Raw genomic sequence first — 25,287 nt, 5'->3', positions numbered from 1 at the left:
AATCATGTAATTTCTATTTTTACAATTTTCAATTTTATAAAAAATCATAAAGCCACAACTCGTATATAATTTTAACCCACAGTATGATTGCAAAAAAATATTAGGATTAGAATAAGAAATAGAGTGACCCGATTTTTACTGAAAAGTGAATCGCCCTAATGGCATAACATACAAAAACATGGTTCTCTTTATCTCATGCCCAGTTTTCCTTTAATATAAGTACACATATTACTCATTTTTATTTGGTTAAGTAAGGTTGGATAAGGAGGATATAAGCAAACAAGAAAATCGTCTTAAATATTTTTATTTAAAGAAAAAACATGTACGTAAAACATGGACCTCTGGAAATTAGAAAGTATTGAAATAAAGCATTAAGTTTACATTATTGATGAAATAGAACTTTCTACTCACATCACATAAGCTAAAAAATACCCAAACACGTAGCTTATGAAATTACAAATAGGTTTCTTTGGATTTGATAATATTCTAATAAATTATATTGTAACTTACTTCACGATTAGGAAGCCTATTGAATTAAAATTTCGTACAATCGAATTATAATACAAATGCGTACAAACACTAAAATATTAAGATCTCTCAAAAATCTTTGGTTTATCTTTGTACTTATTGAAATAATTTGGTTCAAATGACTAGATTGATTAAATAGAAAAACATATTAAAACTTGTTCAAGATAATATAACAAAAAATTTAAGTATTTACTTTGGTTATACAATATACTTAATCTAATAATTAAAATAAAAAACTACTAAACAAAATCTAAAGACCCCTACAGATACTCAATTTTGACAGTATTAACTGCACAATACAATAAAAACATTACGACATGTCAGTTGGTACTAAATAAGGTCAAAAAAGATAATGGATTTATCCATAAACTGGAATGTAAAATATCACCTAATTAACATATACTTTTAAGTGCAAAAGCATTAATCAGAACATGATTCTTATTTAAACAGATTTATCTTTATGTTATTAGAGCATTATACTTTATTTAATTAAAGAGACAAAGGAATAACTAGAAAATAATTGTCAAAGATTAAACAGACATCTTTAGAACTGGGCCCAACATATACATTATATCTTGTAATAAACAATTTTAATTCCCAGGCAAACAGGGCTCAAATTATAATATCTTTTATAAATAATTTATTTCTACATTAAATATGAATTGTGTATTATATAAGTTTATCAGTTAAATATTAGGCAATAAAATTTCAGAAACAGTACACAATACACTGCACAATTTATGCTCAAAAATTAGGGTTGCCATGAAATTAACTTTTTTCCTTAATTATTTAAAAAATCTTATTTTATCTATTTAAATGTACCTGTAAAATGTATAAGTTTTCATTTTGTACCATATCTTATTGATTTTGTATGACATATAATGTGAAATGATGGTAATACAGCACCTGTGATATGGCAACCCTAGTAATATTTTCCTTTAAGCGGCATGGCTTTGATTGGTGTTGCAACCAAGCAGGTTGTCAGGATTGGCAAGAGGATCCAGCTCTGCAAACAGCTTAAACCAGGCAGCTTTATCATCTTTCTTAGGTAGTGTTGTAGGCTTGGTATCAGTTTTGGAAGCTGTAGCATTATTTATACCATTTGAATCCATAGGTGCGAGTGGCCCTTCCAAAAAGTTTGCTGTGGCCAAATCCTGAAAAAACATAGAAATATTTTTAATTCTACTGAATATTTCTATGTTCATTATTTACATATTTTCCCATTTGCTAACTGTGTTTATACTCCAATAGCTTTTACTATAGAGTTTGTCTGCTCGAATTTAAAAATATACTTAAGTAGTCTATGTGTTTTTGAAGACTATGTTGTACATTTATGCCTCATTGAGTCCTGGTAAACCATTTTAGACATACATAGTTACAAATATCCATACTTTCTACCCTTTTCATTCATGATAGTATAAGCTGTTACCTGCAACTCTGTTTTCATGGAATTAAAATAAAATTGTAGTTTACATTTACTGCATTAATGTTGAACAGTCTATGGATTCCTCTAAGTTTCAGCCATTGTGGAGATACACAGTAATAAACATCCATCTAAATGTTTGCTTTTTTAATTTTAGCAATATGATAATAGATATAATTTCGATAAAAAGCAACAACTCACCTGCAACAATTGTGATGGCATGAATGATCCGTAATTATCTGCGGTGTCACTGCAGTCTAAACGAATACCTGCTAAATCGGAGCTGATATTCTGGACATCAGCTGTTACACTTTCATTGGGTACATTTGTATTTATTAGCTCATTGGATGTGATTGGGTCATCTTTGTTCTCAACGGATGGCTGATTTTCTTTATCATTTGCATTTGCATTTTCATTCTTAGTTTCCTCAGGTACCTCATCTTTATAATCATCCTGAAAATAATATAATGTAATATGACAATTTTTTTCTCATTTAAGGACATTTTTTGTATTCACAACATATTGTTTAATTTTAAGAAGCTCTAGCTTTTTCACATTTTTAAAATTACCTGGAAAAACAACATTTGATCTTTATCCTTAGGTATTCCATCTTCTTGGTTACCATCTCCTTCTTGAAGACTCTTCAAGATACAGAATTCATATTGTGGTGCCGCACTCATAGACTCTGATGTTGCTAGTAATGTTTCTGCTACCTTGGTAGTGAAGTTTAGAAAAGAATTCTGGTATGTTGATAAAACATGTGAGAACATATTGCATCTTGCTGCAGCAAGAAGGTCAATCTAAAAAAATATAAGATCTGGTTAAAAACATAATATAATGGTTATCTCAAGAAATATCTAAATTAGTAAGAAATAACTAGCTGTTCCCATGCGGCATCCGCATCTAATTATGGAAATTTTATTTTATTGTTTACATTTGTCAAATTATCAATTACAAATGTCAAAATGACATGATAACAACCTTGCATCATTGATGTTGGCAACTATTTATGGTCTCTTTCCCACATTAGGGTTTTTATCCAAAATATTTACCCCTAAGTTGAATGGCGTGAAAATATATAGCATAAAGCGTGACGTAAGTGTAGGGCTTTGTATTAAAAAAAATCAAAAATATGCTGTAATTGCTGACATCTTAGGCAGCAAAGAATTGTGTGTGTTTATGCTTTATTATAAAAGTATAGATGGAGTGCAAATAGACTTGATAATAACAGATTTAAACACTTGAAGGTAAAAAAAAAAAAAAAGTTACAAGTACCTTTTGTAAGACATCCAATGTAAGTTTATCAAAAACTTTTTTGCTTTCACGAACTTGTCGTTGAGCTTTGCGAAAGTTATCAAGACCGCGGCCGGTATCAGGGTCAAGTTGAGCACTAGTCGATTTCATCCAACTTAAAGCAGCACGGTACTCAATACGAGCTTTTTCCATTGCAGAAACGGTAGCTCGCATGTCTTTTATGGCGCGACATCTAAATGTTTCCACTTCATGGTACAATCTTAATAACGGACTTCTTACTGACAATCGCTGTTGGCCAGAGTAGGAAATAGCTTTTCCAGCCGAAACCATATGCTTTCCAGAAGCCTCAGAGGATTTACCTGCATCCTTTAAAAATTTACCCAAAGAATTTTCTTCTTGGGCCAAAATGCACACACGTTCTTGATACTGATCTAATATTCGTTGCAAATGAAGGCAACTGTCGGATATTGATCGAAATAATTCCAATTTAGCGTCAAGTTCGGCATCAGAAGCAACAATACACTCATCTTCTTTTGTACCTAATTTTTTTAACACAGTCTTTTTTGTTACCCAGTATTGATGTTGCATCATGATTTTCAATTTGGTTTCTTCGTATAAAGCAAAGGCATTAAAAATAATCTTCCCGTAAAGAGCTGTTCAAGAATTAGTTCTCGGTTTTGGATTTTATCTAATCATTGACTGACAGATGACAGATATGACGTGACAGACGTAACTGACATCTCGACAAAATAAAGAAAAAGGTACGAAGAAAACAGATAAAAAAAACAGTAGGCAACATTCTTTGAATTGTAAACTAAATTAAGCTTTTAATACGTTGAAATAATAAGATCTGAGATATTTTATAGTAAATTACTTTTGTAGAATTCAAATGTACAAATTCGGCCAAAGAAGATCTCTATGAAGAAAATAACACTAATGAAAAATATTTTCTAGTTTTCCTGTTGTTAAGTTTATTGTAACTTTATTGACAAACTTGTTATTATTGAAAGTTTTGGTTTATGTTACTAAGTTAGTTTTAAATGTGAAAGTTTAGTCAGTCAACATTATTTAAAAAGGCAGAACTTTTGAACTTATGTTCAATTTAAACCGTATTTTTATTATCTATAACGCCATATTTACAATCGGAATGTAGAATGGCCGCCGTGTATCGTATTACGTGCGAATGTAATGCGTTATCTTATAATTTTTAAGATAATAACATGAAATACTTGTCTAGATGAGAAATAGTTAGTAGTAAAAGTTCGCGGACTCTGTTATAATGTACTGTGCTAGTGAGAAAACTATAGCAGGAGTATCATCATCTCAGTCTTCAAAGAATGTCAAAGATGGTAAGTTTACGGTTGTCAGTTTGTATTGAAACTTTGACTAAGTTTTTTTCAAATTTTCTCTTTAACAAAAGGGAATATTTCGTAATGTTTCAAACCGGATTTTAGTTAGACGATAAAAAAAACTTTGTTTTATGTAATTTATAGGGTACTTTACATCGTTGACAAGATCAAAATAAAGTTAGGTAAAACGATATCAATTCATTGTTTATTTGTTTTAAATACCATATATAATATTACTCACAAAGATTCATATTCATGTATTAAACGTGCTTTACTACAATAGACTATAAAAGTGATAAGAATAACTTGTAATATATGTTGCTTGTAGTTTCGCCGGTCGGCGTCGATGATCGAAAATGTTTAAGAATACGTGTTGGAATCATTATTATTTATACACTAATAAACAATATTACGATTTTATATAAATCAAGCGATATTCTTTTCAGTATTGAAGTTTTACTAACAAACAACTAATGTAAGGGTGGAACATTAGTTACGCGTTTTTTTTAAACCTGAAATACTCTATTAAAATAATCAAAAATAAAAATTGAAATTGTTTTTGATAACATGTTTAACAACAGTAGGTAAAACAATTCATATTTTTAGTATATTTAAATTCTGCACTATATGTAAATAGAAGTTTTTGTTAACAATTACATCCAATGTGTGAACTTTAAAAGTTGCTAAACAATTTTTATAATGGCAGTAACATTTGGCTAAATTATGTAGGAAACAAATTATATGTTTATTCACTCCCTATTAGTATAGTTACTGTATAAAATAAACATTTCTCCGGAGTAGCTTACAAAAGTGTCAAATCTTTAAAAAAACTACTGTAAACATGTTCCAACTATCAAAACACTTATACAAATACACATATTCTGAACTATTTTATTAACTTTAAAAAACTTTCATGACAATGTTATTCAGTTTTTTCTTTCTTCTAAATAAAATAAATACTTTGATCTTAATTCTTTGAAAAATGTGAACAGGAAATATTCACTTATTTTTATAAAGAACTAGTAGATAATTTAAATTTCATAGTAACTTTGTATATGTACAGTCATGGAAATTGCTGGTGTTCTAGTTTCTATTTACAGAATAATTGCCTTTTTCCATCCATTTTACAAATACACTAGGTAGCAGTGAATTTTATGGTACAAACACATTTAAAACTACATCATATTGGTAAATGTAATGCGTCGACGACTCTAAGCGTACAAAAGTTCATTCTATTATTTAATCAAGCACACCGCCAGATTCCCTAACTGTACATAAGTAATTATAGTTCTTCTTCGAAATGTGATTTGTTGACTTTATTTCGTAATAACGGTATTTGAATTATCAATATGATGTACTCAAAAAGTTACGTTTATGTTTTGTTAAACGGCGTAGCCCGATTTAATCAGACAGAGTAACTGGCATTGAAATTACGAAACGAGCCAATTTGGTAAGTACTTATTGATTAATATGCGTCGTAAAAATGTAAAGGTCATGTCTGGGAGAGTTTAAGCCATAGATTTACGTACTGCATACATATTGAATAAGTGCCTAAAGTTTGCGTGTTTATGTAACTTAAGTACTTCGTAGAAAGATGGAATGGCGAAAGCTTTTTGCTTGTGCTCGTATTGCAAATATTGTACATACTATTACTATTTTTTAGTATATAATCGGACAGGACTGTCTGGAAGAATCTGGAGGAGGCTTTCACCACTTTAGGCGGCCCACACAGAGGATCAAGAGTGATACTAACCATACTAATATTAAAATATAAACATTTAAGTGAATCAACTAAAAACACTAACATATCTTTAGATCTAGTCTATTATTTATGAATAAAAATAATGTAAAATGTAAACTGTGTGAAGGGAAAAAAAACTATCTTTATCTTTATCTTTATTACTATTTTTTTAATGATTAAGCAGCAAACCAGCGACCGAAATCTGAATTCGCTTAAAAGCCAAGCAATCACTGCCCATAGACATCTGCAATTGCAGATGCGTTGCCTACACTTATTTGAAGGAGGTGACGCACATAAAGAGGATATTTCCTCTTCCTATGCGTGTCCTCTAATAGCTGTTAACAGCGACTCGCGCGCTTCTTAAGTTATGTAATTTTCAAGACGATTTGAAAATCCCTAACAAATAATTTTGCCAGATTTTATAAAGAGATATATTAATCACATCTGTATATTCTGTTTATAAATATTGTGTCAATACAGTAAACAGGTCTCTCTAGAATGTCATGATCAGATAGCAGCAGCGCCCTTGAATCGGAATGCTAAACGCGTATTGAGTGACAGCCCAAGCCGAGGTCCCCTCTCGGGGACCCTTGTGCTAAGTCACTCCATGGAGCGACCACCGAAGCTATCTAAGAGCTCGGTGGCCTCCCAATCCGGTAATAATAACGAAGTAACGGCCCGAGCCGAGGCTCCTGAGGGAGCCCTCGAGCCTAGTTACTCATAAAAGAGGTTTAGGCTAAGCGCCATCTGCGCTGGGCCACCTCAAGGCCGGTGAATCTGTAAATGCCTCTTCAAGGCAAACAGTGACAAATCAGTCACAAAAAAATCTAGAATGTGGTAAACGTAGTTTTCGCGTAAAGGTTTGCTTTATTACGGTCTATTATGTTAAAAATACCGAGGACAAAGTACGAATGTCGATACGAATGTAAGTAAATTGCCAATGTCACAGTGTCATTGAAAGTTTCGTCTGTAAATATAAAACAGGCAGTTATTTCCATTTTGTAACTTTTTGTTTCAACCAGTATTTATTTCACACTATTGTGTGGAGCTAGTCAAATTAAGTGAGCCAGTTTTTCAAAGCCATCACAGTATTATGTTTTTAGGTCGGACAACTGTTATATTTAGTGTTTTGGTCTAGTGTTTTTGTTGTTTTTTAGAGAAAAAAATAGTGAAAAACTAAATTTGTACTAGGTAATTTGTCCTTCATTGTAACAGTATACCACGGACGTGTGACGTGCGCAGCTTTTTAAATACTTTTGTCTTGAAATTTGATGAATGTTTTCTTGACCAAAGAAAATAATTTAATACTTTACCATTTAAATTATTTTTCAATATGATTAACCGATTCGTCGTTTCCTGTTCGTCTGTTGTGTAAATTCCGGGTCTCGTATTGAATATTTCACGAACTTGACAGCAGCCGCATGCCTTACTGTAATATATGTTCTCAAGAATCTTAAATTTGAGATTGTTTGCCGGAGAAATTGGTAGGAACATCTGCCCTGTCGCAGTGCGGACTGCTCGGATACTTAAAGTTGCTCGTAGAGATGGAATTTTATTAAGCTCTTACAAGCTTACTGGATGTCCTTATCGGTTGTAATTTTATATTTTAAAAATTTGTTTAAGACAAAAATGTAAAAATGCTTGTTGTGTATTATGTAGACAAATACATGATAAATGGATTATATTCTAAATGTGTATATAATATTTTTTGTTATTTCTTAGTACGTTATTAAATTATTTTGTCTATAATATCCATATGAGAAACTGCATACGTATGGAGCAATTTTGTTGTAAAAATTCTCATTTCATATAGATGGCTCTCAGTGTAAATATTCTTTTCAAAGGCTAAATCCGTTGAAGTTTAATATCAGAGCGCTCTGCAAGCGCCCGTGGTCCGATCGTTGAGATTTTAAAGTCTCTTTTATCTCTCGACCGTCTTTGTTCTTAGGAAGATATGTTGGGTAGTTTATTAAAACAATCGCCATATATAGCCATTAGAAGACATAATAGATCGGACGTTACATATTGTTGTAGGCATTAAAGATGAAGGTTGTCTTTACATGTTAATTGTTTGAAATTATTTTTTTCTTTATGTATATTTTAGAACTCTACATGTATGAATTCAGACTTAAAGAGACTATTTACTGACAATTTTAACACTAATTTGCTCGTTTATTCTCCTATTCATAAATTATACACTTTTATTCTTTCGGTTTAAAAGTACTCCTGCGTATATTAATTTTTTCTTGCGTATATTTCTCTTTACAAATTTTATTCTTTATCGATAATGGATACATTGTACAAGATACTCGTATCACCTACATTATTGTAAAGTGAACGCCTCTATGTTGAAAAAGGCACCTGTAAAACACACTATTGAAGATTGTTCGGTGATTTAGATTTGTTAAAGGGATGAATGAGAGTAGGCTCGTGAAAAGGATGTATTCAAAAAAATGTGAATGGCAAAGTCGGAAAGGGCGATCCGTGTGATTGTGCGTATAACAGATAAAGGATGTACTTACTATAAAAGCTGGTTATCAAGTGCCCGGGTTGGGGTGGGCCAAGTGAAGCCGTCTGCTCTTTTAAATCAATATACAATGTAAGTAAAAAATGTACAATTTTTTGGAGTAATATAAAAATAGCAACAAGGATTGGATCGCAAGTAATTAAGCTATATTATCGCCTCATCGTTATGTAATTAATTATAGTCGTATAATATCGAAATTGCCTTTAAACAAAGAAAATGCCAATCAAGCTACAAACATTAAGCCGAGGTAGTGATAACCGTTGGCCATTTCTCCGTCGATCGGTATGTGCTCTATCGTCAATTAGCGAGATTAATCTACAAGGTCTTTTGATCGCATCGTATTGTTCTATTCAGAGTGGGCGTTCTATCAACATTTGGACGTGCCGACGCACCGTTTGATAGCTCTTTTATTTACGAAACATGAGTGGGCTAAGATGTATTAATGAAATAATTAGATGTTGTTTTACTAAGCAGACTTTATTCTACCTGGCGAATAACTTTTCTTTGTTTTTTTGCTATCTTGTGAAAACTGCACGATGAAAATGATGACAATTTATTATAGTCTTGTTTTTTGCTGTTTCTTGTATTACTGGCACATGTGAGTATTTGTATCTGTAATTCGTCCATTTGGTAAATTCATCTATTTCAGTAATAAAAAGAATCCCATCTTTTCCGTGACTGTGTGGTCTGAAATAGCGGATATAAAGAATCTAAGTTCATTTTAATATGAATATAGCAGGAAAAATGTTTTATTTCTAATTTTGGAGCACGATCAATAGACTTCCCACGCACTGTCGATAATATAAAGCGGCATTATATTTATCTATTGAAAACGCAATGAAAATGATTGACGTTTCAAAACAAACCTTATTAGATGTGGGTACAGTTTCTAATAAAATTTTACTGATTTCGTGTCGGTCACAAATGTTTGCTATAAGATAAGTCATACTATTTTAATAAAGCGTAAACACACACTTCTTTGTTGCCTAAGATGTTGGCAATTACAGCATATTTTTGAATAATGCTTTTTTTAATAAAAAGACCTACACTTGCGTCACGCTTTAGACTATATATTTTAACGCCATTAAACTTAGGGGGTAAATATTTCGGACAAAAACACTAATGTGGGAAAGAGACAATAATTTGCTGCCAACATCAAGGAAGCAAGATTGTCATCATGTCATGACACTTCAAATTTTCATAACTACGTGCAGATGAAGTCGCACGGGAACAGCTAGTTTAGAAATAAAACACATACAAATCCTAAAATAAAGTCAACAATGGCAGTTTATTTGCTTTTTACCATCAAATTATTCATGTTTAATTCGAAGTTTTAGGAACGAACTTGCAAACATTTTGTAGTACATTATGTAATAAAAATTTAATCTCCGAGTCGTTTTCACGTTATGATCTCGTCCTGTATGCCATTGTTTGTGATGTTAGTTAGCGTTTAATTAAGTATTATACTTCTCAGTTTTAACACGAAACACGTTAGGGGTTGAATTTGAATGTTATTGCGCGGTGTTTATTGCATTCATTATTTACTAACTTAATCACATGTGTTATTTTTTTCATACACATATTGTATAAAACAATTGTGACATAGTAAGATTGTGATTTCTTTTGTGCTTTGCATAGTTTGTGTCAATTTTCCAATTGAGATTCTCATTCTACGTATTGGCAACATCATTCATACAATAGTTAATGTTTCGTTTATTAAAACAAAATAACTAGAAGCCATTTTATCGATATGTATTTTCATTTACATATTTCATATGGTGGGGTTTTTCATATAAAGCAGTAATTATAAATAGCGATCCGTGCTCACGGTAACTAATGTATTGATGCGTTAAGCGTCGAGCGAGGTGTATTCATGAAAGGCCGGGGTGTTAGGGGTGCCGCGTCTGACACAATTCCGGGCGCCGGCGCGGCGGCTCGGCGACGGCGGCAGGGCGCGCGCCCGGCAGACGGCACGCGGTCGCATCGCCAGCCGCTCCCGCCCGACTGACCTCCCGCTCACCTCGCTCACGAAACCTGGACGTCAATTTGAATTTCGAATAAAACCATTGACTACGGAAAATTCGTATTTCGAATACCATCGCCCATTGTTAACCGACGGACAATGAGACGCGCGTAATCCCACTTCCCGTACTCGTTTACTGACTCTATTGTATTCCGATAAGTACCGAAAGTTCGTATCGGACTTGTGCGCCGCGTCTGAAAATATTACTTTGTGTTGAAGTGAGTTTATAGTCTGTGTTTGTAAATAACGAAAAAAAAAACACGTAAAAGTAAGTGAACGTACCGTTGACCTTTTTGAATATCGGAAGTTTCACAAGCCGGTAGGCGGTTTCGTAAAAAGTCGCAACAAAGCCGTCAAACTGTATTCCTTCGACAGTTTCAAAGTCTACGATTACGATGATGAGAGATGCAATGGCCACGAAGACAGCTTCGACACCAATAAGAAAAGTAAGTATATATGTGTTGTAATATGATGTAGTTAAATGAATTTGTGTAATAATGTAAATATTTGGCCATATATTAAACGTATTTTTATTTTTTTTAGGTTTGTTTTTTTATTTCAATATTTTGAATTTTATTATCGAAGAAATGGCAATAGCATAAATTAAATGATGTGGTTTAGCCTTCGTTGGTAATTTTTACTATCAGATACGGAGATATTACGGTAGCACGTTGATAAATACTAAAAATATATATAAAGGTGTATAGATATAGAGTTATGACCAAGTTATGACTAAAACTTGGTCACTTACTTCGCTTCTTAAGAGTCGCTTACAATCTGATAAACGTACAAATTTGTAGAGACTAGAGTTTAATCGTTGCTTTATCGTTTAAGATGCTGTTACATATTTAAATAGCGTTTCAGTATTCGTCCGTTACATTCAATATAAAGCAACGTTGCTCAGTAATTGGATCTTCCTGCTCACCTCTTTGTACCATTCGGTCTACAATGCAGGTATTCCTAATCGCTTTTCCGGATAGAATTCACCTACGCTGTAGATTATATTAAGACATTTTTATATGTTCTCAGTAAAATTCAATGATATGGTTGTCCATCGTAAACTTTTGGCTTAATTGATTCCAATGTAACTCCGTCTTCGTATCGTTTCCACAATTTGTGCAGATTACTATGTTAACCGTAAAGCTATGCTTGAAAACAGATTAGGAAAATTTGTCCGCGTTAACGTTCATTAGGGTTCTTATTCATTTGACCAGTTTTGTAGTTTATCAAATAGCTACTTCGCGTAAGCTAGAAATTGTATTTTTTAAATGTCATGAAATTATTGGTTTGAACATAATTTGAAATTTGACCTCGTCATGGCTGTGGGCTATTTACATACTCGAAAGGTTATAATATCCTTGATAATTAAATTAACTGGTAACCCTATAGTCGTGCGTCAATACGCCGAAGTCGCCTCATGAAATTCAAATGTGTCGACAACATGTCGATTGATATGTTTTTTTTCGACAATTTGTACCTTATTCAGACAATTTAGATTAAACCTTAAATTTCTCTAAGAATCAATTACTGATTTAATATGTAATACTAGATTTCACCCGAGATTCCTTTCGCGTGGAACTAAAAAGTAGCCTAAGTGTTCTTCCAGACTATCCTCTACATCTATGCCAAATTTCATTAAGATCCGTTCAGCAATTAGGCAACAAACTCTAACAAACATCCATCCATCCTTCAAAAACTTTGCATTTATCATATTAGTAAGATAAATGTTTAGTCAACATAGTCGGCGTAGGTTTTGGCTCCAGTGTTACTTCACAGATCCAGTGAACATCTTTGGTGACGTAATTGTGATTTCCCCAGTGCAATCGACATCTTCCCACTCAGATAAAAGCTCGTAGATGAGCTTACGATTTCGACGAACACCTATTTGCTTGTAACATGTATTATTTTAGCAAGTAATAAATCAACAAGATAGAATAAGTACCAGCGTCTGGCTTAAAGGTTAGAGAATTTGTATTATAACTTTATTTTCGGTATCTCTATAAAACTAATGCAGTTCTCAAATATTTATAACGAACTCGGCGTTAAAGGGTTACCTAAGTAGCAATTTCGTTTCTAAGTATATTGTTCATGGTAAATCAATTTTAGTATAGGTCATAGTGATTTTGCTGGTACAATACATTACACTTTTTGTGAATCAAAATTGTTTTATATCTATATGTATATTTAATATTATAAAGAGGAAAGATTTGTATTTTTGTACGTATTCGATTGACGTAAAAACTACTTTGTCGATTACAAAAATTCTTTCACCATTAGAAAGGTAATTTATCTGTGAGTAACATAGGCTAATTTTTCAATTTCACGTGAAGTCGCGAGCAACAGCTAGTTATTTATAAAATTCAGTGGATCGCGCTGCTACGTGCATGTGTTAAATAAAACATATCATTGTTCGTACTCGAGGGCGTTAATACCCATCGGTATTAATTTGTGAGTTGATCATGAACAAAGATTGTTCTGCCACTTCATACATCAATATTCAATAAGTGTACTCATTGTTCGTAGGGTGCACCGAACGTACACGATATGGCCTTGCTCGCTTGTATGGGGAAGTGACGTTAAAGTACACATGCTTGGTATAGCTTGTAGGTTTCCACTGACGAAAAACGTGTAAAGAAACATTTTTTTTTATTGGTGTTCAGACTACGAAATATATGATTCAAATCCAAGGGTTGTAACGTTTTGTATGAAAACTTTGTAATATAAAAACTATGGCTTAATCCGTACTAATCTATATCTATACTTCTACACTATTACTATAATGTTGTAAAGTAGAAATATTTGTATTTTTGGTGTTTTGTATATATTCGATTCACGTACAAACTACTGGGCCGATTTCAAAAATTCTTTCACCATTAGAAAGGTAATTTATCTGTATATTTTTACATTTTTTTTTATTTCACGCGGGCAAAGTCGCGAGTTACATATAGTCGGATATAAGTTTAATGAAACGTGAAATAATCCTTTTTATAATCTGTTTGCCCCGTATTATGTAGACGTAAACAGTTGTTTGCTTGTTAGCAATAATTGTTGCATCCTTAATATTGTATTAAATCGTTTTACCTGTTTTAATAATGTTAATACAATATCACGCGCCGGCTGAATGGCAAGAGCAACAATAGTATCCTGCGGTCAGTTAATAATAAACAACAATGTTATAACAATAAAGGGTAATATGTGAAGTCAAATAGCTACCTAGCTTCTTGAATAGAAATAATTGATAAAGTATCCTTAACAAAGTATTGATATAGAGTACGATGTTATTCAGATCGTATGTTCATTGTCATATTTTCAAAAATATTTGTTCGATACTTTTAGAATATTACTATTCTTGAGTTATTCATTATCGTTGAGAATGTGTGGGCAATGCGGGTCAAATTTGTATTAAATCCTCTCCCCTAGTTGATTCTATTAATTTGTTGTGAATCTTTATGTAGAAAAACTGCGTCCAAATTAGTATACTCTACTATTATTTTAGCTACGTCTAAAATGGAACATTCCAATTACCTGTTCTTTAACTTAAAGATATTCGACGTCTCATTAAGAATCTAATTCTCTGCTTGGTTGTCACTGTTATTTTATTAGTCTTTAACATAATAATGTTTACAGTTATCATTGCCTTTATCGTACTAATTTATTAGACATACCATACATTTCCGTTCTTTAATTGATTCGCAAGGCAATCGGCTCGACTAGTTACCATCAGACTGGTTTCATATACATTCGTCATTCTGACTATAACATTTTAATGTTAGATAACTGGCATCTGACTGGATTGTGCATTTTTTACCTCTGTCTATTCTCGTACAATTTAATTTAACGTCTGATACCTTCTATAGCATTTACTTGTGTGTTAACTTGCGCCGAAGGCTCCGAAACTTCCAAAGAAGCTAGTTTGAAGTTTTCTTTGTTTAATTTTACAATGTAAGATTGTTGTAAGATAAAGAATAGGTAAACATAGCTCATGCTTTTCTTAAAAGCAGTGCTTTATTAAAATTTCCTTTAGGAATGCCTTATAGAAACGACAATTAATTTTGAGACTTAACAAAGTCTTTACTCGAGATAATGAACATCCTCACGGTTGTAATATTACATGTTACAATCAGTATTTAATCACCGTAGTACACAAGTAGAACTCTAATGAGACTGACGGAATTAAATCGATCGATCGGCCCTATGATATTTTTACTCATTGGGGGTCGATCGATCGATTATTCTAAATGAAAGTGCGGAGTTGTTGCGTATATTAAATGTTCAATATATGTGTCGTTGCTATAACTGTAAACTGAGCCTGGTACGATCGAGTGAAATACACAAATGACACAGCTGAACACTAAAACGACCATGTTTACAATGCAAGTTTTCATTTATCGGCATGGGAAATACAGTCCTTTCTCTTAAAGACTTGAATTGAATATATTGCAATGCTATTCTCTTAACATCGCTTGGATAAAGCGACCAGTCGAGTGGTTGTAGTAAACGGCCGAGCGCTGTCATCGAAAGATAAGGTGTGTTGGTGAGTTGGTGAGCGGACCGCGGGCGTTGCCTTCACGTCCGTAGTCCGTACTTCGAAGCGCGCGCAGTTCGCTCCGGCGCTTCGTGACAGAAGGACGGCGCACGCGCATCGCAGCAGAGATCTAGGCCACACACAAGTGTCAGTTCACGTTCCCGCTTATTATGGAAAAAGTGTGTTTATTGACCATTCGATAAACTGTAACGGATCATCGGGCTGCCGGCACACATGCGCCGTGTTAATACCGAAAGGCCGATACATCAAATATCGAGGGTTTATCTATGTAGGCTGGCGTGATAAGTGTTGTGTGTTACCGTATTGTTTTGGCTGCTCAGCCGTCGTCGATCGCGAGCCGTCTGCGAGCGTTTCCCTGTAGTGTTTTGATTTAATTTTGTGAATGAGTCAGCTAACAGGCGTTGGGATCGTTAGCTTTGTCAACGTGCTGCCCACAATATCTGAAGGTAATAATCATTAATTATAAAATAGTACGTTGAATCCACACGCCGATAAACGTGACAAAATGACACTATTATGATATGACGCAGGTAATAACATTTAGTTAATGAATCGATAATATTAACATGAACTAATATTGCTAAGGCGATTTGTTTCTATCCGTATCCTGTTAGACGTGTATACTATAACTTTTTATTATAAAACATCTTGATACTTTGTGTCACAAACCAGTTTGTTAAAACGTATGAATTATTATTCAAAATTCTAACTGTGAATGTATTATGCACCATGTTGCGATGTAGACTAGCCAATGAGATACTGTCAAGCGAGCTTCGAGTGTAGAATTATTTTTTTGTTAAGTCTTTGATGTGCGCTTAACTGCACTTGTAGTTTATTCATACTCGACGTATATTTCTCTTGCATGTCTGCGATTCATGTTCCAACGAGCATTATGCTTACCTTAAGTGTAACGGTATACATGTTATATTTTTATACACGCTATTGACGTTTCTCGTTAATTAAACACGAGTTAGTTTTATAATGTACAGTCACAATACACTAGTCTTGCTATAAACGTCATTACAAGGTTCTTGTATACTTGAGTACTTTATGTAAATGAAATTTCATTTGTTTGCTACTCGTTTAATTCCACAAAGGTAACTCGGATTCAGTTTTAAAACGGCTTTTTCTTTTTTACGTTAAACAAAAAAGATTCGTCTTCCGTCCGCGCTTCCTGAATGTAATAAAATTAACGTTTGGTTTGTGACCGGCAGCGAGCTGTTTAAATATTAATGAACTTGTAACAATAAAAATCTCGTTTTTGACAATGCTTGTGACGTAACGATAAGAACTAAAAGCGTATGCCGGAAAGATTAGTTTTTATAGCATTTTTTGTTCACCTATTCAACGAACAGTTCACGACTGTAACGGTCGTTAGTTGGTTTTGTCGTCTGGTAAATAAGTGATTGACACAGCGCATATTGCCATCTATTTTAGGACTACATTAGTAATAATGTTTAACTTTCAAAATAACTATTTAGGCCATTTTTTATCTTTACAACTCTACATGTAATAATCATCTTTAGGTCAATTACTTTTATTATTTTTTGTGAGAATGACACATTTACAAGCATGTGATATATCAGAATGTAACATAATTCGTTTTCTAGTTAAAGATTTCTATCAAGTAAACTACTGCGCTAATGACAATTTCTAAGAAGCGAATTACTTTGCCATCAAATGGCCGCAGTAACCGACATTCGAATTTCGAACGTACACTGCACACATGTCTGTCCAAGGACGCCATTTTGAAAGGTTTACGTCAAATGCAAGGACGCCATCTTGTAATTTTGTCTAGCGAGATGTGACCTTAGGGCAACGATGATTCAGAGCGTGAAAACCTGAGCGACCTTGGTCGGGATCCGCCAGCGCTGCGCCGGCGCAGGTGCCTCTGCCGGGTCAACGGCCGCCCCGGATACGAATCATTGGCTCTTTAAATTCGTTACCAAATTGTGTTTATTAAACAAAATGTAATGATTATTATGCGGGTAAACAAAATGATAATGAAATATTGAATAACGAAGGTCTTTTGCTCAAGAGCTTGGCAGGCGACAGAAAAAACCTAATTTTAAATGCACTTTCGTAATATGTTATTGAAAGAATTATTTAAGATTAGTTTTAAATATATTATTAAAAGCTTATATCAAACATTATTGTTTGATCGATATGAATTAGCTCTCCTCATGTTGTTCTATAATTTTATTCAACAATAACTTTATTAGTATTACGTGTTATTAATCCAAGGCAATAATATTTGAGTTTTAGTATTTACTAACTGCTCTCTCTATATTATTTAATTAGCACATAAGGTTATCTTAATAATTAATCCATAATCGTCTTTTTAGTAATTAAAATATCCGAAATTAAATAGCATAAAGTCAATTCTGTATTTTAACAACTTTTTGACGTTCCTCACTTAACATTTTGTAGTAATTTAGGACAATTATCATAAATATTAAACTACCCGTTCTATCAAATTGTATAGTGGTAATTAAATTAGGTTCATAATTGTGGCTTGTTAATAACGATCCAATAAAATACATTAGCACCAAAAGTAGGTTATACAAACATGACTTTTATGAGTTCGGAACTGTAACTTTTGTTAATTGGTTTTTAACATATGCTTTTTTTGTATCGGGGGAATCTTCAAAAAGTTATTCTTCGTTATGGGGGAAAACAGGATTATGTGAGCTTTGTACCCACTAAAACCCCCCACGGTAACTTCTAGTGCAAAGTGTTCCGAGATCTCCGTGGAACTCACCGGAACACATATATACCTAGAATACACTAATATCGAAAGGTTATTTTTTTCTTTTACATAGAAAGTAATAAACGAGCCAGTAAGAGGCGTTATGAATATAAAAATGCATTCCGCATGAAACCATGCTGTGCTATTATTCTCGTATATATTTTTAACAGAAAGGAAGTGTTAAAAGAATGGCGCAGTCATAATTAAATCGTGTACAGTTAGGCTTCATTATGAAAGTTGTGTATGGAGGTTATAAAACGAAGATACAAAGCTACCTCATTACGCGGTACGTCTCGGTCGTTTTTTGTTCGGACTACCAGCGTGCAACTTGCTCGCCATTCAATTAACTTGCGACTGCGTGTTGCCTAGGAATTCCGCTATAACTATGTCCATTTAAAGATTTTTTTCAAAGACATTTGCGCAATTTTTGTAGTAATTATAATGTTTCTGATTATATTTTATGATTTACTTTTTAAAGTCGTGTCTTTAAAGTGTGAACTATTTCAAAGGTTCTGCACTGTTTTATTTTGTGATTTAGTTGTACTAACACACTAGTAATATACTAAAAAATCTTGTTTATTATGCATTCATCATCATCAACTTGCCCTTATCCCTTATGGAGGGTCGGCACAGTATGTTCTGCTCTTCCATATATCTCTATCAGCCGTCATATCTGAATCCACTCCCTTTTTTTTTAAGCATATCCTCTTTCACACAATCCATCCATACTTTCTTCGGTCTTCCTCTTCCTTTGTAGCCATCCACATTCATTCTTAACACTTTCAGGTTTATGTCCTCATCGTCTCGTCTTGTTTATTATGCATTGTTAATATTAATTATTATGATTATATTCAAGAATAGTATTTTAAGTGTCTCATATTTACTTTCCTATATTAAAACGTGATTGTAAACGTGTCGATGAAAAAGGAATCATTATCGAGAACCTTGAGATCACAAGATAGTCTTGAGCCGTTTCCACTTTACGACATACTACATACGTAGACCGTTTAAATTGTAGGAAGTCGTTCGTTTAAATAATTATAAGCAATTTTTCAAGACGACAAAAACTTGTATTGATGAATATCAGAAAGAGCTGCTTTGTTAATATACTTGTCTTGTCATACTTAAACACTATTTTAAGTTAGTAAAATATATTTTATTCGCCTTCGTGAAATTAAAATTTATAAAAATGTAGCCTAATGTTACTCACAGATAAATTACCTTTCTAAAGGTTAATGAATTTGAAAAATCGATCTAGTAGATTTTGATTTATTTCAATACGTACAAAAATACAAATCTTTCCTCTTTATAATATTAGTATTGTTTTTTTTTTATAAAACTGTATTTTAGTATGCTCAAGTACGAATGTATGTCACTCATTATTGGCGTGATTCAAACGTTATTATAGTAATTAAAAAAAAACTACTAAATCAATTTAATCACAGACATAATATGTTCAAAATAACGCGTAGAAGTATCGTCTCATTCATTATCATTTATCAATATCATATATTTTATTACTCATTTTGTTTATAAACAAATAGCTAATGATGTCATGACATACGCTAGAAGCGTCTTCAATATTGCCGATTCTATAGATAATATTAGGTATCAAAGAATTAAGTGACCATTTAATATAGATGGATGCATGGATCTTTGTTAGAGTTTGTAGTCTAAACGGCTGAACGGATTTCGATTAAATTTGGTATAGATGTAGAGGATAGTCTGGAAGGACACATAGGGTACTGTCGCGAGCGAAAGCTAGTAACTACATAAATGCAAATTGTTAACACACACGTTAAAACACTCAAACACGGGATAAAGCATACCGATTCCGGCTAGTAATATGAAATTAAACCTTGTAAGTCTTATATCTATATGTGTTTTAATAAAATCAAATTATAGTATTACTAGAATTGTACTTGACCTGAATATTAATGTATAATAAAGCGATCATTAATAATCGTGACGAACGTGCCAAAATGTCTAACAGCCACTCATATAAATTGTTCTATAATCACGATACGTGTGACCAAGGTACTCGATTTCAATCTTTATCTTTAATCTCGTCATATAAATTAATCCGTACCACTGGTAAGTTTTACGACACAAACTGGATTATGATTTTTAGGACACCTAAATGATTGCAAATTGACGTACATAATTTTGACTGTGTCAAACTAGACTGATATGTGTGTATGATTTGCTTTAATAGCTATGACATTTACCAAATAGGATAAAAGTATGATTAAGATAATTTCGCAACTATGAAATGCACTGTCTTGGTATGACGTAAAACAAATATATACCACACTGAAACACAAAGGCTTTAAGTGACGATAACGAAATTATATTTAGAAAAAGGTACAAGATACAGAATTAGTGACGGTTACGTTGAGAGTTCTTTGTATTAATATCAGTTCAGTGACGATAATTGAAAGCCCTAACAGTTTTCAATAACCTGTTGTTAACATAAATATTAATAGTAAAGCGTTAAGTGCACTGTTAAGGACAAAGGGATATTCGCAAAGTGAACTACAACGACCCAAAAACAAAAGAACCGGTTGCCTTGGAATTCAATCGCAGCTGTGCAGGCAGGTAGCTCGCTCAAAGAACGAATGAACGAACTAATGAAGTGTTGGAACAGCGATTTACCTAAGATTACCTCTCGCGATGCTTGTTTAGTAAATATAAAACGAACTTTATGAATGACTTCCTAGAAGAATAAAGAAAAAATAATTTACAAAGTTGTGCAAAATACTTTGTCTTTATACATCTGGTGTTCATGAATTTTTAAATAAAAAATGACAGCTATTGAACCGATGAATGTTCAGTCCCCATGTTTAAAAAGGAAAACGTAAATTTAGTTAAGAAAGGTCGAAATAACGCCTGCAAACGGGTGAACAGCGACCTCGAACCTGTGACCCTGCACAAAGCGAACAATTGTAATGTTAATGCGGATTTGAGCTGCGCCGTACAAGCCGCATTGTGGTACCGTTTGTTATTACATCTAGTCAACTACGTCATACAAATTCTCAGTCAGCAATAAGGTCACAATGTCTATTTAAAGAATTAAGAAACGCTACAGTTTTAAACTAAGAAATGTTTTTTGTGGACGTACTTAATTCTATAGCACGAATTTAAAATATTTATTATTGCTCCATAAAAACAATCTGCAATTCATTTAACAAGGTCAAAGTTAAGATTTATCCATAGATATTGATTAGCCTGCATTAGAATTTTAGTTCTGTCATATTCTATTCCTAACAGATTTAGGATTGTGCTTATTTATGTATTCATAGCCCTTCTAAACGTTTGTGGATAAGAAATAAAATAAGACACAATGATACAAACGACATGTGCAAATGATGTATATGTAAAAATTAAAGTATTGCATAGAACTAAACAGGAAATCATAAAAAAGTAACCATGGTTTAAGTAAAGAAAGTCAGTCAATAAATTTGAACTATAACAGTTAACAAAGGCAATGGATGAGTGTCGAGGCGAGACATTTGAGAACTCACGAAAGGCAAGAAAGCGAGACCGTTCGCATATTTAGCGCCTTGCAAGATCTTTATCGTCCATTAAACTAACGCTAGTTTCTTTTGATTAACACGATGACTGTTCTGGTGATTGTACAAAGAAGTGATAAAATTATTGCACCAATTGACATCTTTATTATACTCACTGGTTCCTTTGCGATTATCTTTTCAAGTAGTTTCTTTGATGATATTTTGTCTCTTTTTGTAAAATATGCTTGTAGTCTCTGTAATTGGCGATGTTTATCTAAAATAGGGTCTAGATATTTTATCAGTTGTAAAAATATTTCAAATATAAAGTTATATGTGTGATACTGTTGTTATACGTTTGCCGTTAAAATTCCTACGTAAATTATCTTTGTTTAAAAACGACTAATTAAGGCCTTGGTTTGATAATTATGTCACATGATTATTTGAGCTGATTATTTAATCAAGAGAAACAGACTTCCTATTTTTTACAAATTGTAATACTTTTTTCATATTTTCTTAGTGTATTTTGGATGGAATAGAGTTTTGCCGTGATCCAAGTAGATACCTTGATGTTAATATTTGAGAAGTAGTCAATTGCTAGACGTGGGTTAAAATTTTTAAGTTTGCTGCAAGAAATTCAATAAACACATACGAGGGTCAGTTTCTACAAGCTTTAAAATGTACCTAGAAAATAAACAGATATCAAAGTTACTTTCACTCCACTTCAATTTGGTTTGAAAATAACATCTAATTTACAATTCATCAATTTGTATCATAATAAATCAAATAAACGTAATAACATTTTCGTTCGATACCATTATGTAAGTTTTAAATTACTCGCCAGTTACGAAACTTCGCACTTACATAAACTTAAGGGATTCTGATCGATGCCCTCAAACGAAGTGATTCATAACCACGAGCTTCTCAAAGTCTGGGCGCCTCTGACTCACCGATTCCAACTGCTCGTTAAGTGCTGACGCAACCAACTCTCCTTAATGTATCACTTTAAACTGTTGAGGAAAATGTTTTTGTGCCAGTTTTAAATTATTACATTTAAACCAAAAAATCTCATCTTGACCTATTTCCTTATGGTACGGCCTTTACTACTCTTACATCTCTTGATAGTCATTCATTCTCTCTGTGTTTGTCTTACACAAAACTCATCCATACATTCTTCGGCCTTCCTCTACGTTTTGTTTCAACTATAATGTTTGGATGTTTGACGTTCCTTCTACTGATGCTATTACTAAGAGACGAATGAATTTATTAACTTAAATTGTTTCCTGATGTGAATAGTATGCCGCTATAAGTTTGTGTAAATTCTTGGCACGTATTCAACTGCTTCTTATATTGCGATCTGCATCGATGTTCGGATCTTGTTTTGACATCGTTTAATAACATAACATACTTGGGGCTTATTTATATCTCCTATCGTATACAACTTTGTAATGACAATATATTCTCGCTTTTCAATTAATCATATGATTACACCATACAGATGTGTTTGTATCGTTAAATTGACTACAAAATCAGTAACTCGTAGTAAATTTACAGGTCAGTCATTAATTATTTCTAATGATTGGCTTCGTTTGAATCAACTACCTTGTGTTCAACTTTGTATGCTGTTTAAATTTTGTGCCTCATTGATGTAATGTAGTATCTGGTTATTTATAGTTACAGTTACTTGATTACGAAGTCCTTCCTATACTTTAACCTTTCTAATATACATTGTGGTTAGTTAGTCGTATTTGTACGACCATGGTTATGTAATTCTTGTTCACAATCTTCACTTATTGTAACTGTTTTATTACTCACGATCTATAATGTATGCAATATGCATGTACTTTACATAAATAATTGATGTTTTCACATTGTCACTATATTTTTTCGTCAACGCTAAGTATACTAGAGAATTGAGGTAAGTAACGGTTAATTTTATTACAACTTTCACTAATGTAGACTTATAAACAAATTCACATATGAGGTTTACGAGATTTACAAATACCTATAAGAAGTTGCTTGAAGTGGTTTCAGTAATAGTTTAGATGGATGGATGTTTGTTACAATTTGGAGCCTTAACGGTTGAACGGATTTAGAAGAAATTTTGTATAGATGTAAAAGATAGTCTTGATGAACACATGGTCTACACATTTTTTTTAATTGTGTAGCCGATGTACGCGGACGGAGTCGCGTGAGAAGGCTAGTATGTGTATAAATTAAAAGTATAAACAGACAAACAAAACGTAAATGCACCAGTTAATAGCCGCGCAACTCTTGTGGGTGGAATGGCACGCGGCTGCTGCGCCTGCGCACCGCACCGCAAGGTCGACGAACGACTTTCGCACGCTCGCGGCTCGCCCCGAGGCAGCTAACCCTTCGAAAACCCGGTTTCCTTTACACTACACATTACTATTACCAATACAAATCTTAAAGCAGGGGAATAAAGTTTAAAATGCCTTAATAGAGGTTTTGTAGGTCTCGTAGTGTTGGATTTCAAAGTCCCTTGAGTTATATTTACTTACTTATTAGACCTACTATATATACAAGAAATGTTTAAATTATTGTAACAAAACAAGAGTACCTGCAATACGTTGAATATCATTATTCTGTAGTGTTCGTAATGTATGTATTTGTATTCGTCATCGTAGTGTCGCTGTAACTAGAACAAAGTACTTACGATTTATTTTGGGAACGACAAGTGATAACATTGGGTCGGGCCGTTTTGATTGATAACATTAGTGAGCTGTTTGAATTTCGGCACAAACATAACGAACATTTTTATATATACGTAAATGTTAAACATGTTTAGAGTTTACGTTATTTGGTATTTTCTATAAAATTGACTTTCGTGTTTTTAGGTAGAATGACTCGATATGATTATTAATATCACACTAGCTTTCGCCCGCGACTCTGTCCGCGTGGTAATGAAAAAAACAAAACCAAGTCGCTTATGTGTTCTTCCAGACTATCCTCTACATCTATGCCAAATTTCATTAAGATCCGTTCAGCAGTTTAGGCTACAACTCTAACATCCATCCATCTATCCATCCGTCCATCCATCCAACCATCCATCCGTCTATCCATCCATCAATCCATCTAAACTTTCACATTTATAATGTTAGTATGAAGTATGATTTGTCATGATTTTTATATACTCATTGGCATCATAAATAAATGGTGATTCACAGTATAGTTAATAAAAATAATCAATTTGACTTTAGTCTCGTACTAAATGGTGTAAGTGAAATTCCCTTTCAATTTTACAATGTTCATAGTAAAAAGTACAATAATAGAATAAGGGGCATGACATCAGATATAAGGAGAGTAGGCGTTGAACTTGTAGCGCCCACGTTTTTCTCAACTCCAGTGAATGTTTGTTCTGTCTTACTGATTTGTGCAATCGAATGATGTAACAATGTTTTGCATCATACGTTTTTACGAATCCCAACAAATGTACAAACAATATTTTTATTTATGAGGTCTACTAAGGGTCATTGTATACATATAAAAGGCAATCGCAAATATAGTTGTCTTTAATAATTCTGCATAATTTGGATTTATTAATCCTGACTTCACCCATTGTTTTCATTTACAACATATGTTGTTAAGGTTACTAAAACAAAGTGGGTATGCATCCA

General features: G+C 33.1%; 2 protein-coding genes across 2 annotated transcripts in view; one reads left to right on the top strand and one right to left on the bottom strand.

The window, feature by feature from the left end:
- Positions 1 to 309: 309 nt before the first annotated feature.
- Positions 310 to 3,929, bottom strand: LOC106109690 (islet cell autoantigen 1). Its single transcript, XM_013291275.1, has 4 exons — positions 3,227 to 3,929; positions 2,521 to 2,751; positions 2,153 to 2,404; positions 310 to 1,682 (listed from the first exon to the last, which is right to left on the bottom strand). Exons 1-4 carry the CDS (start codon positions 3,794 to 3,796, stop codon positions 1,467 to 1,469), a joined length of 1,269 nt encoding a protein of 422 aa, XP_013146729.1. The 5' UTR covers positions 3,797 to 3,929; the 3' UTR covers positions 310 to 1,466.
- Positions 3,930 to 4,347: 418 nt separating this feature from the next.
- LOC106109650 (cyclin-dependent kinase 14) overlaps positions 4,348 to 25,287 on the top strand; it is a 62,365-nt gene continuing 41,425 nt past the window's right edge. Inside the window, exon 1 of the mRNA XM_013291235.1 lies at positions 4,348 to 4,554. Coding sequence (XP_013146689.1) covers positions 4,485 to 4,554 — 70 coding nt within the window. The 5' untranslated portion in view covers positions 4,348 to 4,484. The remainder of the gene's footprint in view (positions 4,555 to 25,287) is intronic.

Source organism: Papilio polytes, unplaced genomic scaffold (assembly GCF_000836215.1).
Source record: "Papilio polytes unplaced genomic scaffold, Ppol_1.0 DF821067.1, whole genome shotgun sequence".
Lineage (NCBI taxonomy): Eukaryota > Metazoa > Arthropoda > Insecta > Lepidoptera > Papilionidae > Papilio > Papilio polytes.
This window is presented reverse-complemented; position numbering and strand designations above follow the sequence as displayed.

Coding starts and splice junctions, on each gene's coding strand:
- LOC106109690 (XM_013291275.1), bottom strand. CDS start 3,796: ATGATGCAACATCAATACTGGGTAACAAAAAAGACTGTGTTAAAAAAA. Junction 2,752..3,226: donor CATTGGATGTCTTACAAAAG/GTACTTGTAACT, acceptor ATATTTTTTTAG/ATTGACCTTCTTGCTGCAGC. Junction 1,683..2,152: donor TGCCATCACAATTGTTGCAG/GTGAGTTGTTGC, acceptor ATGTTTTTTCAG/GATTTGGCCACAGCAAACTT.